General features: G+C 37.2%; 1 protein-coding gene across 1 annotated transcript in view; it reads left to right on the forward strand.

Annotated features, from left to right (window-relative positions):
* The window catches only part of CWC27 (CWC27 spliceosome associated cyclophilin), a 231,426-nt gene that overhangs the window by 25,524 nt on the left and 187,293 nt on the right, over window positions 1–18,609 (forward strand). Inside the window, exons 8-10 of the mRNA XM_029216659.1 lie at window positions 10,406–10,485; window positions 11,464–11,497; window positions 15,547–15,704. Of these exons, the coding sequence (XP_029072492.1) occupies window positions 10,406–10,485; window positions 11,464–11,497; window positions 15,547–15,704 (272 nt within the window). The remainder of the gene's footprint in view (window positions 1–10,405; window positions 10,486–11,463; window positions 11,498–15,546; window positions 15,705–18,609) is intronic.

An 18,609-nucleotide genomic window follows, 5' to 3' on the forward strand; every position in this document is an offset into this window, starting at 1 on the left:
TATCCACATGCTTCCCTCATCGTTGAGCCTGGTTTTGGTAGGCTAATATTGGGCATATAGTAAGCACTCTATTTATACCCCTTGCATTAAAACTGAATTAAAATGGACATGTATAAGAAATATTTAGTCTTTTTTTTTTTTTTTTTTTGCTGTCTTCAGTATCCTTGATTGATCTATTTGATAGCATGGATTCAGTTACCACACGTATACTAACATTCTGAACTCTAGGAGACAAGGCCAAATATTTCTTCTGGGCTCTTGTCCCTCATTCTGAGTTGCCTTTAGGAAACATCTCTATTTTAGATATCAAAATTAAATCCATCTTTACATGAAAACCTCCTTTTCCTATTCCTTATCAACATCACCAATCACTCTGTCACCCTGGTATCTCAGAAGTCATCGTCAGTATACTAGTCTTATATTATTCATGATTCAAATTTGTCCCTAATCAAAATGAAAGATTCACTGTATGTCATGATCCTGCAGGTATATTTGTAAATGGAAAAAATCATGAATGTTAGATCTGGGAATTGCCAGGATTCCTTTTCACTGATGTTTTGTGAAGATGTCAAGTTTCCTTGCATATCCATGCCTTCCCCAGTGTCCCCCCCACCCCTTTTTTTCTTTTGCTTGGAGTGTGTGCTCTCCTTTATTTGGCTAATTTTTATTTTTCCTTTTAAAATTTACCTCCATTATTAACTCCTCACTACCTCTACCTCCCTCCCCAAGACAACTTTCACCCAGGCTGAGCCATCAAACACGTGTTATACTGCGTTGTAATGATTTTTCTTCTTATCTGTGCTAAGTATTTATTTTATGTAATCTCTATAACAACCATGTGATATGGATGTTACTGTTCCTGTTTTGTAAATGATGAAATCAATACTGAGATGTTAAGTTGCTTACCTAAGACTGTGTAATTAGGAGGTCGTGGAATCAGAATTTTGACCTTAGGTTTCTATAGCTATTAAAGCGTCTAATGTGATTTTGAATGCTGCAAAAGCTGCCTCCTTCTAAGGGACTTCCCTGGCGGTCCAGTGGTTAAGATTCTGAGCTTCCACTGCAGGGGACGCAGGTTCCATTCCTGGTCTCAGAACTAAGACCCCATATGCTAAGCGGTGCGGCCGGAAAAAAAAGCTGCCTCCTTCTAAAAGGCTGGCAAGAAATTTCACTGGTAGCACAGCATTCTGGGGTGGGGGGCAGCTCAATGCAGTCGGCCCACCGCCCTTCCCTAACTTCCGTAGGGTCTTGGATAGTACTAAGTTTAGCAGCCTTGTAGAGCAAGTGTAGGCAAAAGGAATTTTTCTGTCAATCCTTTGTTGAATTAAATTTCTGGTCTAAAATAACTTTTGTGCCCAATTACTTTGAGATTGACTCTACTAGGAAATTAGTTTGAATTTTTTCTATTGGTAGCAACAGCATGTCTTAAACATTTAAAGCATATCTTCCTCCTGCTGCTTACTTTTGCACAAAGTAAAAAAAGAAAAAAAAATAATGTTTAACTTCTACTGAATTATAGTGAACTGGATACTCCAAAAGCAATTTGTGTTTGCTACAAGGTTGACATGTGAAAGATACCACCGTAGATAGTTCTAGCTTGCTTTTTATGTTTGCTCTTAAACCTGTAAAACACTTTAAACAGTAGAAAGACCAAGTAAATTCTTTCCTCTCTGCCAAGAAAATTGCAACCCACAGTCCATTATCAAATAAGTAGGATAACTCTAGTATGGTGTCATCACAATTCTCTTGTCTGACTTTTAAATTGAGGGTGCTCTGTGATAAAATTATCAAATGTTTGTTTCAGACTCTCAAATCTGTATCTCTAGGCTGACTTACTTTTCTTTTCTCCAGCTGCCTACTAGACATCTCTATATTTAAATATCTCACTTGTTACCCAAGCCCTAGCCAAGGCTTAATTCATTATCTTTTCTTCCCAAACTTCTCCCTGTTCTGTGACTTCTCTTTCTAATTCCCTGGTATCAGTGCCCCCTAAAGAAGAATTTTAGATTTATTTGACGTTTTTCTTATTTTTTTTCTTGCACAACCAGTTAGTTGAACTGTTCTACCAATTTTTCATCCATGGCGTATCTCAAATCTGTTTTTTCTTTTTAATTTATTTTACTATTACCCTTGTTCCAGGCTTTATTATCTCTAGCCTGGGCTGCAGCCCTAGTCTACAGACTGGTCTCCCATCTCCCTTCTCTTTTTTCCCTTCCACTCATTACTATCAGAATAGTCTTCCTGAAGCCTGATTAAGATGTTATAGTTGCTTTCTGTTGACTATAGAAATAAGGCCAAATTCCTTGGCCTATTATTTCAAGCTTCTTCTTTCACGACTCCCCTTTGCCAACTCTGTCCTTCAGTCTAATGCTTCTTAAACTTCCTTAGTAATAAAAAAATCACTTGTAGTACTTTAAAAAAAAATTAAATTCCTAGACCCCATCTCACACCTACTGAATCAAAATCTCCGAGGGAGAAACCTGAGAATCTGTACTTTTAATGAATTCACTGGAAATCTTATCTGGGAAATGTAGGAAACACTGTGTTAACAGATCTGAAATATTTGCTGTTCTACATATATGCCTTGTATTTTCCTTTTTGTGTGTCTTCGTTCATGTTCTTTCCCCTGCCTGAAGTGTTCTATCCCACTTCTGAATGTTGAAGTCATATTTATTTTCAACACCTAGAACGCTATCTTTTCTAAATGTCTTTTCCAGTTTTTCTTAATCTTTTCTTTTTCTGATCTAATGTCTACCTTTCTTGTGATACTTATATTTTGCTTTTAAAAACATTCTTTTTGCTTTATTACACAAGAAATGTATGACTGTGTTCTTGTTGTATAGTATTCAAACATTATACCCTTTTCTTTCTGCCTTATTGATTTTGTAGGGTCCTAGGCTGTGAGCTCCTTCATGGTAAACTTTGTGTCATCTTTGAGTGGCAGTGTGTTGCAGTAGAAATAGCATGGATTTGGGATTATACAAACTCATATTGGCACTTCACTTTCTATAGATAGTCTGCGACCTTGAATAACTTAGTCTCTCTGAGTCTCCATTTTCCTTTGTAACATGGCAATAATATTTACATTTACAGTTGTGAAATAAGGATACAGATAGTCCTTATTTTGATGTCATGCAATCGAAAGATGGTTTCAAAAGTCAAATGTCTTAAACTGTATACTGTATGTTATAAATTGTATTTTATTCTCAGAGAGCTAAAGAATATCAGTCACTAATATGATCATGATTATCACACAGAAGCTGCTGCTCTCATACTCAAGTAGTCTAGAGGGCTAGTGAGAAACTTCACCAGTTCAGCTTCCTGAGGGAGGAAGCCCTAAGCACAGCACTGCAGATGCAGTGCCCTTCCTGAGCACTCCCACAGGGTTCTGAATAGTAGCTTGAACGGCCTTGGAGAGCAAGGGTGTATATCTGTACATCGTGACCCACCAACAATCCACTCTCCACATGTGAGTGGGTCTTGAAGCGCCATGCAGAATCTTTGGCCCACCGAATTTAGCTGTTTTGTGTGTTCATATAATGGAGTCATGGGTAAGTTTAGCTTGAGAAAAGAGAGCAACAATAAGCAAAAATTGTTGAAATTTACTGGCTTAAAGAAAAGGACGTTTTTCTAGAGGGCATGAGATAAATTCTAGAGAGAACAGAAATGGGAGTGCGTTTTGTTTATTTTGCTTTTGTACTGTTCTTCAGACTATGGGCATCCTTCAAATACATTTTACCTTTTGGGTGAAATGAAACTTTGACCAGAAAAGGGAAGGCTAGCCTGAGTATTGGAAAAGTGTGACTGAATAATATATTTATTTTAAATATAACCTTACTGTTTTTAAGTGTAAATAACTAGAGCCAAAGTCAAATCAGTGTCTTTCACAATGACTGAGAACAATTTGCAGTTTCAGTGGTTGCATGAAATTAAATATTTCTAGAGGGCTTGAAAATAATTGTTTCATTATTCATTTGCTTATCAAGTTTCTTTTTCCAGTGACTCCACAGTGTTAATCTTTATTCCAGAACCTAACATCACAAGTTAATAATTGGTAAAGTCTGAATTGAGGCTTTACTTTATGTGGAAGGAGAAATAAGATAGAGTCCCCTCTGGTTTATGGATTATCAGCGTGGGATTACAGACACTGCTTCACCCCACTCATTATTCATGACAAGGTGCCTCTCTCCCATTGGTTAGCTTTCTTTCGTTATTTATTTCAGTATCTTTCTACTACCTGATAAAATCTCTTTTAGAATAATAGAATTTTATAGCTCAAAGGGATCTAGTCCAACTTCCTTTCTTTATAGATGAGGAAACTGAGACCCTGGTTAAGTGACTGGCCAGACTGACTTCATTTCCTTTTTGATAGGATTGTGTGATAGGAGGATGCCATAATAACATATCTTGAGTTCAGGAAAGCACATTGTCAGAGTCTCTCATGATATTCTTGTGGACAACATGAGGAAATGTGATCTGGGAGATAGTACAGTCAGATGGATATATAGCTAATTGAATACTTCTGCCCAAAGAGTGCTTTGTTGTCAACCTGTGCCTGATTATTTGAACGAATAAGTTAAAATGTAATAAGAGTACGTGTATATTCTGTACTTTAATGAAATCAGCTGAATAGGTGTAAGACTTAATAGCCTGTAAGCCCTAGTTGAATTACTAAGAATGAAGTCTCTGGAATAAGGAATTTAACATTCTTTGCATTTGGGGGGATCACATTTGCAGCATTTTGTTCAGTTCTGAACACATTTAAGAAGGATACTGACAAACTAGATGTGTCCAGAGGAACAGAGGGTCATGAGGAGGATGGGGATGATGCCAAAAAACATCTTAGTTGGGGAATGCTTAAGGACTAGATATACTTTGGTGAAGTAAAAACTAAGTGAAAATGTGATCCTAGGCTTCAAATATTTGAAAGGTTTTTATCTGGAAGATCCTCCCCTTCATATTGCTTTCTTAAATAACAGTTTCATTCAAATGCCTGTATTGGTTTCAAGTTCATCCCTGAATCTTTGTGTATGACTTAAATACAAATGTCAGAAAATATTTTTCAAGTATAAGCTACAATCAGACAAGTAGTTTTCTTGAGGCAAGTTAAATGGTAGGTGTAGTATAAAAGTGTCTCAATAGCTAAATTTGAAAATAGTGATTAATTTGTGCCACATTCACATTGATACACAATATTTCTCTTACTACAGTATATGTTAGCATTTTAACTTCAAATCCAAAGTTATAAGAAAGCTATTTTCTTACCCAGAAAAAGGTATATCAATAGACAAATGCATCACTTTTGAGAATAAAGAAGGTCTTTATCTTATTCTCATTTATCCTGTGAAATTTAAGTTTCCCCAAAATTTGGGAGGTGGGTTGGGCATGACTTGGAGAGTGCTGCTAGGCCATTTGTACAGAGGTTGTCAGAAGTGTTAAATAGTCCCTTTTTTTAAAAAAAAAATTTTATTTTTTGGCTGCAGTGCATGGCTTCCGGGATCTTAGTTCCCTGACCAGGGATTGAACCCTCACCCTCAACAGTGAAAGCACAGAGTCCTAACCACTGGACAGCCAGGGAATTCCCCAGTCTATTTTATAAAATGTTTTTGCCCCATTAAATTGTATTAAACTTTGATTTGCTTATCTTTCTAGTTGCTTACATTTAATTTTTTAAATGTTAATATATTTGTAATCGTTTCATATTTCTGCTGTAGCAAATTACCGTAAATTTAGTGACTTGAAGCAAAACAAATTTAGTATCTTACAGTTCTGGAGGCCAGAAGTCCAAAACAGGTTTCACTGGGCTAGATATCGAGGTGTTGGCAGGGCTGCCTTCCTTCTGGCGGCTCTGAGGAGAATCCATTCTCTTATTTTTCCAGTTTCTAGAGACTGCCTATATTCCTTGGCTTATGACTCCTTCATCTTCAAAGCCAGCAATAGCAGGTCAAGTCTTTCTTATCTTTCATCATTCTGCACCTGACTCTCCTGACTCTTTCTTATAAAGACTCTTGTGATTACCTTGGACCCACCCTGATAATCCAGGATAATCTCCTCATCTCAAAATTCTTAACTTATCTACAAGATCCCTTTCGCCAAGTCAAGGAACATACTCACAGATTTTGAGGATCAGGAAGTGGACATCTTTAGGGTCTGTTACTCTGCCTACCAATTTATTTGTATCTAAACTAAACTGTATGGAATATTCCTGATAACAGCAATTGTTTGTAGTTCATTTTTAGTTCTAGAAGGTACAACTAGGATTAGTTGGATGGTTGAAAATTACACAGATTCTTTTTTTCTCCAATTAGAGAGAGAGTTGTCCAATAATAGAAGCCATTTAAAAAGGGGTGATTTTCGTGTGTGTGTGTGTGTGTGTGTGTGTGTGTGTGTGTGTGTGACTATTAAGCTCCTTTCAGGTGTGGAGACACTGGTTGGTAGTCAGCAGTAATGTTAAGGAGATTCCTGCATTGTGTGGAGACTAGATTAAGTGGCCTGTAAGATCTTTTTTTTCCCCCCAAACTACTAAATTTTCTGGTTCTGTGCTAAAGGTCACAGAATGTAATAGGGCTCATGAGAGAAACAGTGTGTGTGTGTGTATATATATATATATATATATACACACACACACACATATATATGTGTGTGTATATGTGTATATAAACACACACATACAGGAGAGGGGGAGAAGTAGAGATTAAGATTGATAGATTGCTTGAGTTTTAGGAATTGGCTCGTATGTTTCTGGGGGCTGGCAAGTCTAAAATCTGTAGAGTAGTCCAGCAAGCTGGAGACTCAGGGTGGAGTGAATGTTACAGTCTTGAGTCCAAAATTTTCAGGCTGGAAAGTCAGGCATAATTTTTGTGTTACAGTGTTGAGGCCAAATTGCTCCTTGCTTGGGAAAGTCTTTGCTCTTAAGGCCTTCGACTGATTAGACGAGGCCAGCCTACATTTTGGTGGATAGTCTGCTTTACTTAAAGTCTACTGATTTAAGTGCTAATCACATCTAAAAAAAACTGTTTCATAGCAACATCTAGGCTGGTGTTTGACCAAACAACTTGGGTACCATAGCATAAAATTAACCATCACACAGAGGTAGTTAGAGGTTGAGACTCAGACCTTCCCACTTCTTGACCAGTGTTGTTCCTCTGTACCACTATGCCTCTTGCTTTCTTTCTTTCCACTTGTACTCTGTTTAGTTTCCACTGTTTCACTGCCTCTATGTTCTTTGGTGTGAAGTGGCAGATAATATAATTTTCCCACTTCCCCTTTGATGTTCATTTTCAGATTTGCTTACAGACAGTTTTGAATTTACTGTGGCGCTTCTTACATTGTGTTCACTAAATATATTTAGTATTTTGTTCATCCCTAAACTCTTTAAGGAGCCAGCTGCTTTTATGTAATTTTTTAAAAAATTGTTTTAAAATATATTAGGTGTTTGTTCTTCCTCTAAAATTATTGTTACCTGGTGGTATAAATAACAACCTTAAAATAGGTCATTCAGAAAGAGTAGGCATGAAAGAGAAATATCTGAATTCATTTTTATCCTCTTTGAGACTAACTATCCCCAATTTCTACAGCTCTTCCACAATTTGTTTTCTTTGCCTGCAGGATTCAAAGTCTACTGTAGTAGGAAGGGACATCTAAAAAATGGCTTTTGATCATATATTTCTATGTTAATTTAAAACATTAATTAAAATTTGAAATGGTAATGATTATTCAGATTAATTAGTTTCCTTCTATTGTAAAGCGGGCCTCTCACTGTTGTGGCCTCTCCCGTTGTGGAGTACAGGCTCCGGACGCGCAGGCTCAGCGGCCATGGCTCACGGGCCCAGCTGCTCCACGGCATATGGGATCTTCCCAGCCCGGGGCACGAACCCGTGTCCCCTGCATCGGCAGGCGGACTCTCAACCACTGCGCCACCAGGGAAGCCCTGTAAAGTCTTATTTAAAGTTAATATAAGACAAGTTTCTTTTTTTCCCTTTAAGCTGGTTTAAGTTTTGGGAGATAAACAAGAACCCATTTTTTTAATGTTAATTAAGCTAACAATTGTAAACTAACATTTACAAGTAAATGAAATAGTAGAGCTTGTTAATGGACCAAGAGCCTGGAGACCTGAATTCTAATCTTACTCCTGTTATTTATTAGTACAACTCTCATTTTCTGATATGTTACTAAGAGGCTGGACAAGAGGGTCTGAGGCCAACTCTGGCTGTAATGTCTTTGTGACTCCCATTAGGGAGGCACATGGGGAGAATTAATAAGGGACTATTTCTTAGAATAGATGAAAATAAACATTGATGGTTGAAGACACAAGAGGAAGAAATTTTAGGAAGGAAAGCATGAAAAAAAGATATTCAAGTTTTATTCTAGTTGAGGTCATTTTATATTCACTTGTATACTTTTGTACATATCTCGTTTAGTTCTCTTGTATGAAGTAAGCAAGGCTGCTATTATTATTTCCATTTTGTAAGCAGAGTTTCTGAGGTCGGATGAGGTCATTCTCTTTCCTCAAATGGTACACGTTTTGGACTAAAACCCATAGAATTACTGAATACTAGATTTTGAAACTCATTTGGTCCAGCTCTTATCTTCTTTTCCTGTGTTTTTTCTACTATACCATCTTCTGGGTTTTGAACAGTTTTCATTGTTAGACATCAAGTAATTCTTTGATGTTTTGTCTTTTTATTACTCCTTGGTTTGTGTAAGGTTATGGAATTAGAAATATATTTTAATTGCAGAATTCAGATTCTACGACTTTTTAAAATTACAGATAATAAGATCTTTAGATTGGGCTTCCCTGGTGGCGCAGTGGTTGAGAGTCCGCCTGCCGATGCAGGGGACACGAGTTTGTGCCCCGGTCCGGGAAGATCCCCCATGCCGCGGAGCAGCTGGGCCCATGAGCCATGGCCGCTGAGCCTGCGCGTCTGGAGCCTGTGCTCCGCAACGGGAGAGGCCACAATACTGAGAGGCCCGCCTACTGCAAAAAAAAAAAACAAAAAAATAGTATCTTTAGATTAACTGTTTGAGAAAAATTTTTGTTTTGCCTTTTGAAACTAGACTATAAGCATGTTTAAACTGATTAGGTCTTGAAAATGTGGAGTACTCCATGTTAATACAGAAATTTAAAAATCCATTATTTTCATCATGGAAATAAATTTCAGAAAGTATACATCTGCCTCAAAGTAAAGCCTGTCAAATTTAGAAGTCTGTTCCCAGAGCTGTTAAACAGTCAAGAATGGGGCTAAAGGGAAAGAGGTATTTTTACCTCTCTGTATTTTTAGTTGACACATTTTGTGATGAATTTTTCAAAATAAAATGTTCCTTCAAAATAGAAAGAAATTTTCCTTTCTTCCTGTCAACTCTAACCTCATACTCTTCCCTCTTACATGATTAGTTGAGGGGTGGGGATGGTGAGCAGCTTTCCACCTCGAGATACAAGGTATAAATTTGAAGTTTTCATACCTTGTGGTGGAGAAGTCTGTAGGATAGTCTGCAGCTCTGAAACCAGGCCAGTTGTTCTGGGTCCATAGGGGCCTCTAGGAAAAGAAAAATGGATTTATTATATCATTGTGAGACAGACCAGGATTTAAATCCTAGATCCTATACCACTAGCTTTGTGACCTTCAGTAAATCGCTAATCTCTCTAAGTCTTTATTTTCCCTCTGTAAAATGGGGCTAATAACGCCCACCTTATTTACTTTCATTTGGGGACAGGAGGAATTGAAAGGTGGGAATATTGTACTGTAGCACAGTGCCTGACACAAAGTATGTATTTAATAAATTAGAGTAATAGTAGTAGTAGTTTTTTTAATAGTTCTACTTCTTATATCTTACTATGTCTTGTTTCCCTACTAAAATATAAATTTATTGAGAACATGAACTTTGAAATTAAAGTATTTAATAAATATTAGGTCATTGATGAATATTGTCATACATGAAAGGCTCTTTTACATATGTTAAATAGCACCTTGTAGGTGCTCTCATCTGGTTGCTTGGGTACATTTTTAAAGTGATTCTATGCAGTATAGACAGTATATTTGAAGAATAATAGTGTGTGTTTATTTCAAATTACTTTTGTGATCTATCTTCTAAGTTTTAATATATCGGTCAAAAATTAATTAGTGGTAAATCACAATGAGGGTTTAGTGTTTGGAAATAGTAATCAATAAACTTATTTTTAAGGGTATATCACTTTTTGAAAGAAAGATGTTTCTAAAATATTTTTAGTCAATGGGAGAATAAGATTGCTATTTATAAAGCTTTTGTTTATACTCAAATTTTCAAGAACATATATCTTTTGCTAACCACATTATATCAGTACTAGATTTTTACGTAAATGTGTTAACTTGTCCTTTTGGAAGACTATTTTTCTCCACTCATGATGATATCATACATTCCTTTCTAGAGCATGAAGGGAAAAAGCAAAAGTAGTCATGACTTGCTTAAGGATGATCCACATCTCAGCTCTGTTCCAGCTGTTGAAAGGTTAGCATGGTGCTAGTGTGATCCTAAGTTCTTATTGTCTGGCTCAGATTATTTTCTTGCTTCCTTTGGAAGTAAACAGTCAGTTCTCATAAGTCAAATTTTATCAACCCAACCAAAAAACTAAAGCATTTTGATAATGGGGGTAGTAGAGCTACTAGCATAATGGAGAGAATCACTCTAGTCACATTTACTCTCCTTGCTATCTATCAACGTCTGCTGAACTAATTAAATTTAAAATTAGCTGTTAACCTTTTAAATCTTGGGATAGTTTGAATACTAGGAAACTGTCTGCTTTAACAATTTAATGTTTAATTGAAAATTTCTTTGCTAACTTTTTCCTTGCATAATTTTTGTCTCAGAATCATGAGTAAGCAAATCAGATTTGAAGGGTTTTGTGAAGAAGTCACCACATTTTGGGCCAATTCACTGAGTATTATTCCTTACATATTTCAGGAGTTATCAGAAAATTTTTGCTGCTTCTCTTTGATAAGGGAAGATGTCTTACTGTTAAATATAATTGCACATGATTCACTGGGCCAGTGTGTCAAAAGGGGACTAAAATACTATTGTACTCACTATTGTAGCTCATTTAAAAAAAATTCTATATTGAAACAATCTTTTCTTAATATCCTTTTATTTGAAGGATTTGGCTTCTTCAGCCTGAATACATCAAGCCAATAGAAGAAACTGTTGTCTGCAGCCTTTTGTTCATGAAAATAACACTATTGGTTGTTTGCTTTTTTAAAAAAATTCTAGTGAATTTGTATTTGTGTTAATGGAGCATACCTTTTATTCTATGTATAGAAACAACTTCCCTTTAGAATGTTTTTATTTGCTCTACAATGCCATTCTGAAATTCCTGTGTTGAAATGTCTTTGAACTATTAATCCCAGCAAAATATTCTAAATTTTTGGATAATTGAATAATTTTGTTAGTCTCATTTTGAAGCTAAAATTTGTTTTCCTTATTTTTTTGTAGTGAAAAAGGGGATGCAGCAGGAGATTCAGATGATGTAAGTATTAATTTTAGTATAAATATAGTTGAACAATTTATAGAAAATTCAAAATCTATACAAATTATTAAATTATTTTTCCTAAAAGGTAATCTGTATTACCTTTTATAATTATATATGGAAAATTTTGAAAAACAAATGGAAAGATTTGAAAAATATTTATTTTGATATTGGAATTTGCCTTCATAGTATGTGTGTGTTTCCTTACAAAATCAGAATCTTACATATGAATTTCTAGCCTGTTTTTTCTCCCTGTCACGTAACATAACATGAATACTCAAAATTTAGATGTCATTGATTTTATTTTGTTATGATAAAAGTTTAAATGTTGATGCATGATATCCTACATGATGTATGGGAAATACTTGGATACCAGTCATTTATGGTAGTTTCCTTCTTCATACACACATTTTGGAAGATTCTCTCTCTCAAGACTGTAGTGACCTTTCTTCATTATTTGTACTGGCTATTAAAGCTGATAAAACAGAAGGCAGAGTTTCCTTTATGTATAAGAGATCAAGTTTTTCAAGTCATTCATTTACCACTTTATATAAAAACCCATTGATCTGTGTGTTGTACAGAAGGAAGTACATAACTGTCCATGCAAGAACACGGCTTCTTCTATTACCATAGTCAAAAGAGAGGATTCTCTCCGGCTATATATAATAAAGGATGGCTATCTAACCTGGTCAAGAAAACCTTCCGGGAAGAGATGATGCTGTGTTGTGTCTTATAGGAGAATTAGGAGTTAACTAGATCAAAAAAGAAAGTGGTGAAGGGTGGGATTCCTCAGAGAACAGCATATGCTAATGCATGGTAACAAGGAGAGAGTATACCTTATTTAGGAAGTACAAGCTAAGATTAAAGTTTGAGAAGGAACTTGCCTTGTGAGGAGCAGTGAAGAAGAGTGTTAAAGGTAGAGGGAACTACATGTGCAAAAGGCTCTGAAGTAGAAGAGTTTAATGTGTTCCAGGAGCTGAAAGCAAACTAGTGTGACCAGAGCATCATGACAGGAGGGAGAGTGGGTGAGGTTGGAGTGGGAGGAAGAAGCCAAATATTACAGAGCTTCCTGGGCTATGGGGAGAAGTTTGAATTTCATCCTCAAAGTAATGAGAAACAGCTGAAGGGTATTAGTTAAAAGGAAGAGTATATGGTCAACTTTGTGTTTTAGGAAGATCACTGTTGGCAATATTAGAGAGGACAAATTAGAAGAAATAGGCTGGAGTCAAGGAGACCTATTGGGAAGCTATGGCAGGAGGAGAGCTTGATAGAAGACCACAGGTGTGAGATGGGAGAGAGACAGATTTGAAAGAGGTCTAAGAGGTGACTGATTCCATACTATGAGGTGAAGGAGAAGGAGGAGTCTAGGACAACCACAAGGTTTCTGATTTGGGCAACTTGTTAGATGGGTACAAAAGATAGGTGGGGAGGGCTTCCCTGGTGGTGCAGTGGTTGAGAGTCCGCCTGCCGATGCAGGGGACACGGGTTCGTGCCGCGGTCTGGGAAGATCCCACATGCCGCGGATCGACTGGGCCCGTGAGCCATGGCCGCTGAGCCTGCGCGTCCCGAGCTTGTGCTCCGCAACGGGAGAGGCCACAACAGTGAGAGGCCCACGTACCGCAAAAAAAAAAAAAAAAAAAAAAAGTATAGTGTTCAGATCAAGGAAGTATAGTACTCGGATCATGGGGGATTTTAGTCCTTTTATCCTGAGACTAGCAGAGCATACCCAGAATGTATATTCAGTTCTAAGCATGGAACTTTTAAAGGATTTTGACACTCAAAAATGTGCATTAAATGGGCAAAAAAAAGATAAGGAAGGTGGGAACCATCTCATAAATAAACTGTGGAGAGAACTGAGGAATTCAGCCTGGAAGACAAAATGCTAAAAGGGATTATACAGTAGCTGTCTTCAAATACTTCTGCTGTGCTTTTTAAAAAGGCACGAGTTTTTTCTTGGTGGCTCCAGAAGACAAACTAGGAAAACAAGAGTGCTCAAAGGGAATGAAGGAGTGTTTACTATCTACTACACCCTTCTGTACCATTTGAAGTACTTAACACAAATTTAAACAAATTAATACATTAATTACACTGATAACTCATAAGGAGGCAAAGGCTGAGATGATAATCCAATGACTTTATCACAAAAGAGCATTACTGGCAATCCCCAATGTACCCAATCTGAAATTTCTTCCAAGGTTATTAGTTTTAAACTCTTTGTTTGCTTTATCTTGCTAGCTACTTCACGTTATTAACTGTTATCAAAAATTAAAAATCAGGGCTTCCCTGGTGGTGCAGTGGTTGAGAGTCCGCCTGCCGATGCAGGGGACACGGGTTCGTGCCCCGGTCTGGGAAGATCCCACATGCCGCGGAGCGGCTGGGCCCGTGAGCCATGGCTGCTGAGCCTGTGCATCCGGAGCCTGTGCTCCGCAACAGGAGAGGCCATAACAGTGAGAAGCCCGTGTACCGCAAAAAAAAAAAAAAAAAAAAAAGGTGGGGAGAACAATGAAAAATAATGTGCTTAATAATGTGCATTTTGAGATTCAGATAACTTGGAGACATCTGTGTAACATTAATATGGGTCTGTAAGATAGGCTCAAGGCCTAATGTAAAATTATGTTCTTATGGTCTTGAGGGAGTGAGGTCATCTAAGGACACTGTATAGTTTTTAATCTGTTTTGTGTCCCAAGATCCTTTGCAATCACTAAGACTGCAGACCTTCTTCCCAGGAAATATATTACATCCACAAACAAAATTTTATGAATTTGCAGGCATTTTTTTTTTTTTTATATCTCCTGAGGACCAAGCATGGAAGACCTAGGTCAGTGGTTATCAAGTTTTAAGGCTAAAGAATTTCTTAAACATCTCATTGAAAACACTCACAATTTCCATCCCTGGAGATTTGGTTCAGTAATACTGAGATGAGGACTAGGATTTTACATTTTTAGAGCCAATCCATGTTTTATAGCCTGAGGACTAGACTTTGAGAACCACTGCTCTAAGGTCCACAAGCCGCAAGTTAAGAATCCTGCCTCACCATGACTCACCTGGTTAGAGAATCACAAGAGAAAAAGATCCACTTGGGTAGTTTCTTCCTTCTCCTTCTCTACCCTCTTCCCTCCCTCCTTCCTCCTTTCTCCCTCCATTGCTCACTGTCTTGATGCTGGGAGCTATTCTGGAAGTTGAAGATTTAGCAATAAGCAAAAGAATCCAGAATTTTAGTTCTAATGGACTCCTTCCTCTGATTATGGGAGAGAGACAATAATCACATAAATAATTAAAATGTATAGTATGAGTGATAAATGTTTTGAGGAAAAATAAAATAGGGGAGGGGAATAGAGAGTACTGGAGGTGGGTGGGCGGCTCTGCCATTTTATTCAGGGGATCAAGAAAAGTGTCACCAAAAGGGTGGCATTTGAGCAGAGACCTGAAGGAGATGAAAGTCAGCAATGCAGATACATGGAATAGGAGAGTTTCAGGCTGGAGAGAAGAGCAACTCCAAAGTTGGCTAGTGTTGCTGGCCTGGAGTTGTAGGAGATTATGTCAGGGAGGTCCAGATTGTGTAGGGTTTGAGTGAGTGGGGAATCCACTGGAGGGTTTTGAGCCAAGGAGTGATTGCTATGACTTAGATTGTAGGAAGAAATATCAGTTTCTCTACCTCCACCTCTTTTACTTGCATTAATCCCTGGGTGAGGTCAGTACGCTGGCCAACTGCCTCCAAAAGCCACATTTCCTACTGGCAAGGAATAGGAATGTAGATAGACAATATCCTGGGTGATCCAGAGGGAGCATAGTCTGCTGTGCAAAGGAGCTGGGTGTGGATCGAGCAACAACCCTTACTAGGCTATACAGTACTTACATAGCCAGCCTAGAGCAGATGCCAGGGGGTATTCCCGCCTGTAGCAGATTCTTCAAGCCCTCACTAGTTCAAAACAAAACGAAACAAAAAATAAACCTGGCCTAGAATGCAACAAGGAGAGTTTGAGATGGACCTCTGGACGTGAAAGAAGAAAATGGAATGCCCAGCAAATACTCCATTTCAATTTTTACAGGATGGAGAATATGGAAGTGCAGAGCATGATGAATATGTTGATGGTGATGAGAAGGACCTGATGAGAGAAAGAATTGCAAAAAAGTTAAAAAAGGGCACAAGTGCAAATGTTAAGACAGCTGGAGAGAGTGAAGTGGAGAAGAAATCAGTTAGCCGTAGGTGAGTCAAGCGTTGTGCTTCTAAGTATCAGAGTTTTGTTTTTGCTTTTGTTTTTGTGTTTTAATTAATTTTTGTTAGAGTATAGTTGCTTTACAATGTTGTGTTAGTTTCTGCTGTACACCAAAGTGAATCAGCCATACATATACATATATCTCCTCTTTTGGATTTCCTTCCCATTTAGGTAAATATCAGAGTTTTTGTCATTTTATACTTAATTTTAAATTAAGATTGAGCCCTTTATTCAACTTACTTTCTAAAATACTATTTTCATAATGTTTGATATATATACCAGTCATGCTAATTTAGTCCATTCAGAGGCCTAAAAGAAAATAGACCAATTTTATTTACAGCAGTGGTGATGTGAGTCAAATTCCAGTTCATTTCTCTCTGATCTCTTCTTTAAAAGCCTCTAAATTGTTTTTATATTTGAGACAAACAATGTATTAGCTAGATGCGGAAGGTTGTATTTGTTTAAAACCAACAAAAGCAGTAAAGCAATTGTATGGAACAAAAAGAGACATCCTCAGATTTGAGTAAAATTTGTCTAAACTGGTTAAGAAATGTATGGGCCTGAAAACCCTCTTAAATGTCTTTTCAAGTCTGATTTATACTGTCTATCCCTCCTAATCTCAGTGATATCATAAAAGAAATTTCAGCAAATATCTGAAATCATTAGTGCTTTCGGTCAGTTATACCAGCTTCACTACAGTTTGTCTCATGTTGATTTTATGTTAAAAAAAAAAACAGAAAAACTTCTAAGAGTCTTATAAAATTGTAATGTGGTAAAAAAAGGATAATTATATTTAAAGGAAAATCACTGCTCAGTCTAAGTTGAATTATAATGGGTATACCTGCTAGCCAGATAGGATGTCAGTGTGAAATCATTATCTATTAAAAAAATCAGTGCTCTTGGTATATACAAACTGTTCATCTGTATGTGCTTGAAGTACTCCATTATCCTTCAGTCATTTTCTGATTCAAGCAGTCGGATCAGGGACTAGACTAGCCTCCCAGCCTTTTAGGCAAGGAGCCATTCAAAGTATGATTTTACTGAAAATTTGTGGTATTGCTTCTATTTGTAAAGAAACATCTGGAATCTGTTAAAGCTGCTTATCACTTTGGATAGTAAACCTACAAGCAGGTTTCTTGAGTACTTAATATTTAAATTGGGGAATGATATTTAACTATAATTTTCGACAAATTTACACAGAGTAGATTATTTCTCTAATAGTTCTATTGAAAAGTACTTAGGGGTTCAAGCGGAAAAAATCCAAAGCTCTTCTTACCTTCTCTCCTTTCTTTTCTCTCATTGTACTTATTCTGATTTCTTGAGGATTTCTGTCCCTTGCCTCCCTCCTTTTCTAAATGCATCAGTCTCACTCTTTCTTATCCAGTCCACCTTCTGTAAGCCTATACCTTGACTACTGAATGCTGCTGAGCAGAATCACACAGCCGTAGACAAGTCCAGCCTCAGCTGTGCCTCCAGTGCTTTCCCTTCAACCTCAGGTTCACTCTCTCTCGTTAGGTCACCTGGCTTCCTGTTCTGTGAAACAAGAGTAACTTCTTCAACTCTTATTCTTTTCACTTTTCGCTGTACCTATTCAGACCAATTCTTATCTCCTTCTCTTCTGCTTTAAAGGGGGGAATCCCTCTGCCCATTCAAAATGATTCCATCCTCTTTGCTCTGTCTTTAGTTTTCTCTCTTCACTCATTCCTTTCCTTCAGCTTGTGGATAGACTTAAGCCTCTTCCAGCATTCAAGAGTGAAAACAAAAACACCACTTCATTATTTCCTGTCCCCACCACCTTAGTTCCCATTTATTTTTAAATACACATCATTTAGCTTTTCCCTCATCACTCCCCTGAAACTACTCTCCCTAAGGCCATGTACTTGACAAATCTAATGGCTACTTTCCAGTTTTTGTTTTTCCTGGTGTCTCTGCTGTGGAATTTGGCATTTTTTGCCTTTTCCCTCTTGAAAACCATCTTCCTCAAGAACCTGCTACTTAAATTGTGACCTGTGGACGAATAGCATTAGTATCTCTTGGAATCTTTTTAGAAATGCCAAGTCTCAGGCCCCACCTCACACTTTCTGAATCAGAATCTGTGTTTTAATAGGATCCTCAGGTGATTTGTACATTAAAGTTTGAGAAGCACTTCTCTAGAATACTAATTTTTACCACCAGTGCCACTGGACTAGTTCAGGTTTGTATCATCTTAGCTCCAAGGTCAGCAACTTCTGACTCCCCAGGGTATTCCCATAGTACCTTTTTCATACTTCTGTGATATTATGACATCCGGTTATACAGTTTTTTTCTTCCTTGTGTACCCTTATACTGTAATTTTCTTAAAGGCAGAGATTGTGTCCATTTACCACCTGTGGTCAAACATCATAGGTACTCAGATGTTTATATAAATGAATGAACAAAAAAAAAAGAGTGAATCCTTCTTTGACAAATCACTTTCTCCTCCAGATCTTATAAGTAACTTCCTTGTATGTATCACATGAGATTTATTGCTTTGCCTACTATCCGTTGCCTATAATGAGCTCCTTTGGAGACTGTCTTATGTCCTCCGAGTCTTGTATAATAAGCACGGGGTAATTGGTCATTAAAGTTTGTGTAATGAGTGGGCGAATAAATGAATGAATACATTTGTGATTCATTAGAAGAATGGTTTTCACTCCTGACTCCACATTAGATTCACTGGAGAAATGTTGAAAAGAAAAAATACTGATGCCCAGCTCCCAATCCCAAAGATTCTGAATCATTTGGTCTGCAGTGAAGCCTGGGCACATGCATTTTTACTTTTTAACTTTCAATTGAAATATAGTGTATGTACAGACTATATCTGTATGAACTATATTTCATAGTGCACATATAATAAATACACCAGTTGCTGAATTT

Source organism: Monodon monoceros, unplaced genomic scaffold (genome assembly GCF_005190385.1).
Source record: "Monodon monoceros isolate NGI ecotype Baffin Bay Population unplaced genomic scaffold, NGI_Narwhal_1 Super_Scaffold_12, whole genome shotgun sequence".
In the NCBI taxonomy this organism is placed as follows: Eukaryota; Metazoa; Chordata; class Mammalia; order Artiodactyla; family Monodontidae; genus Monodon; species Monodon monoceros.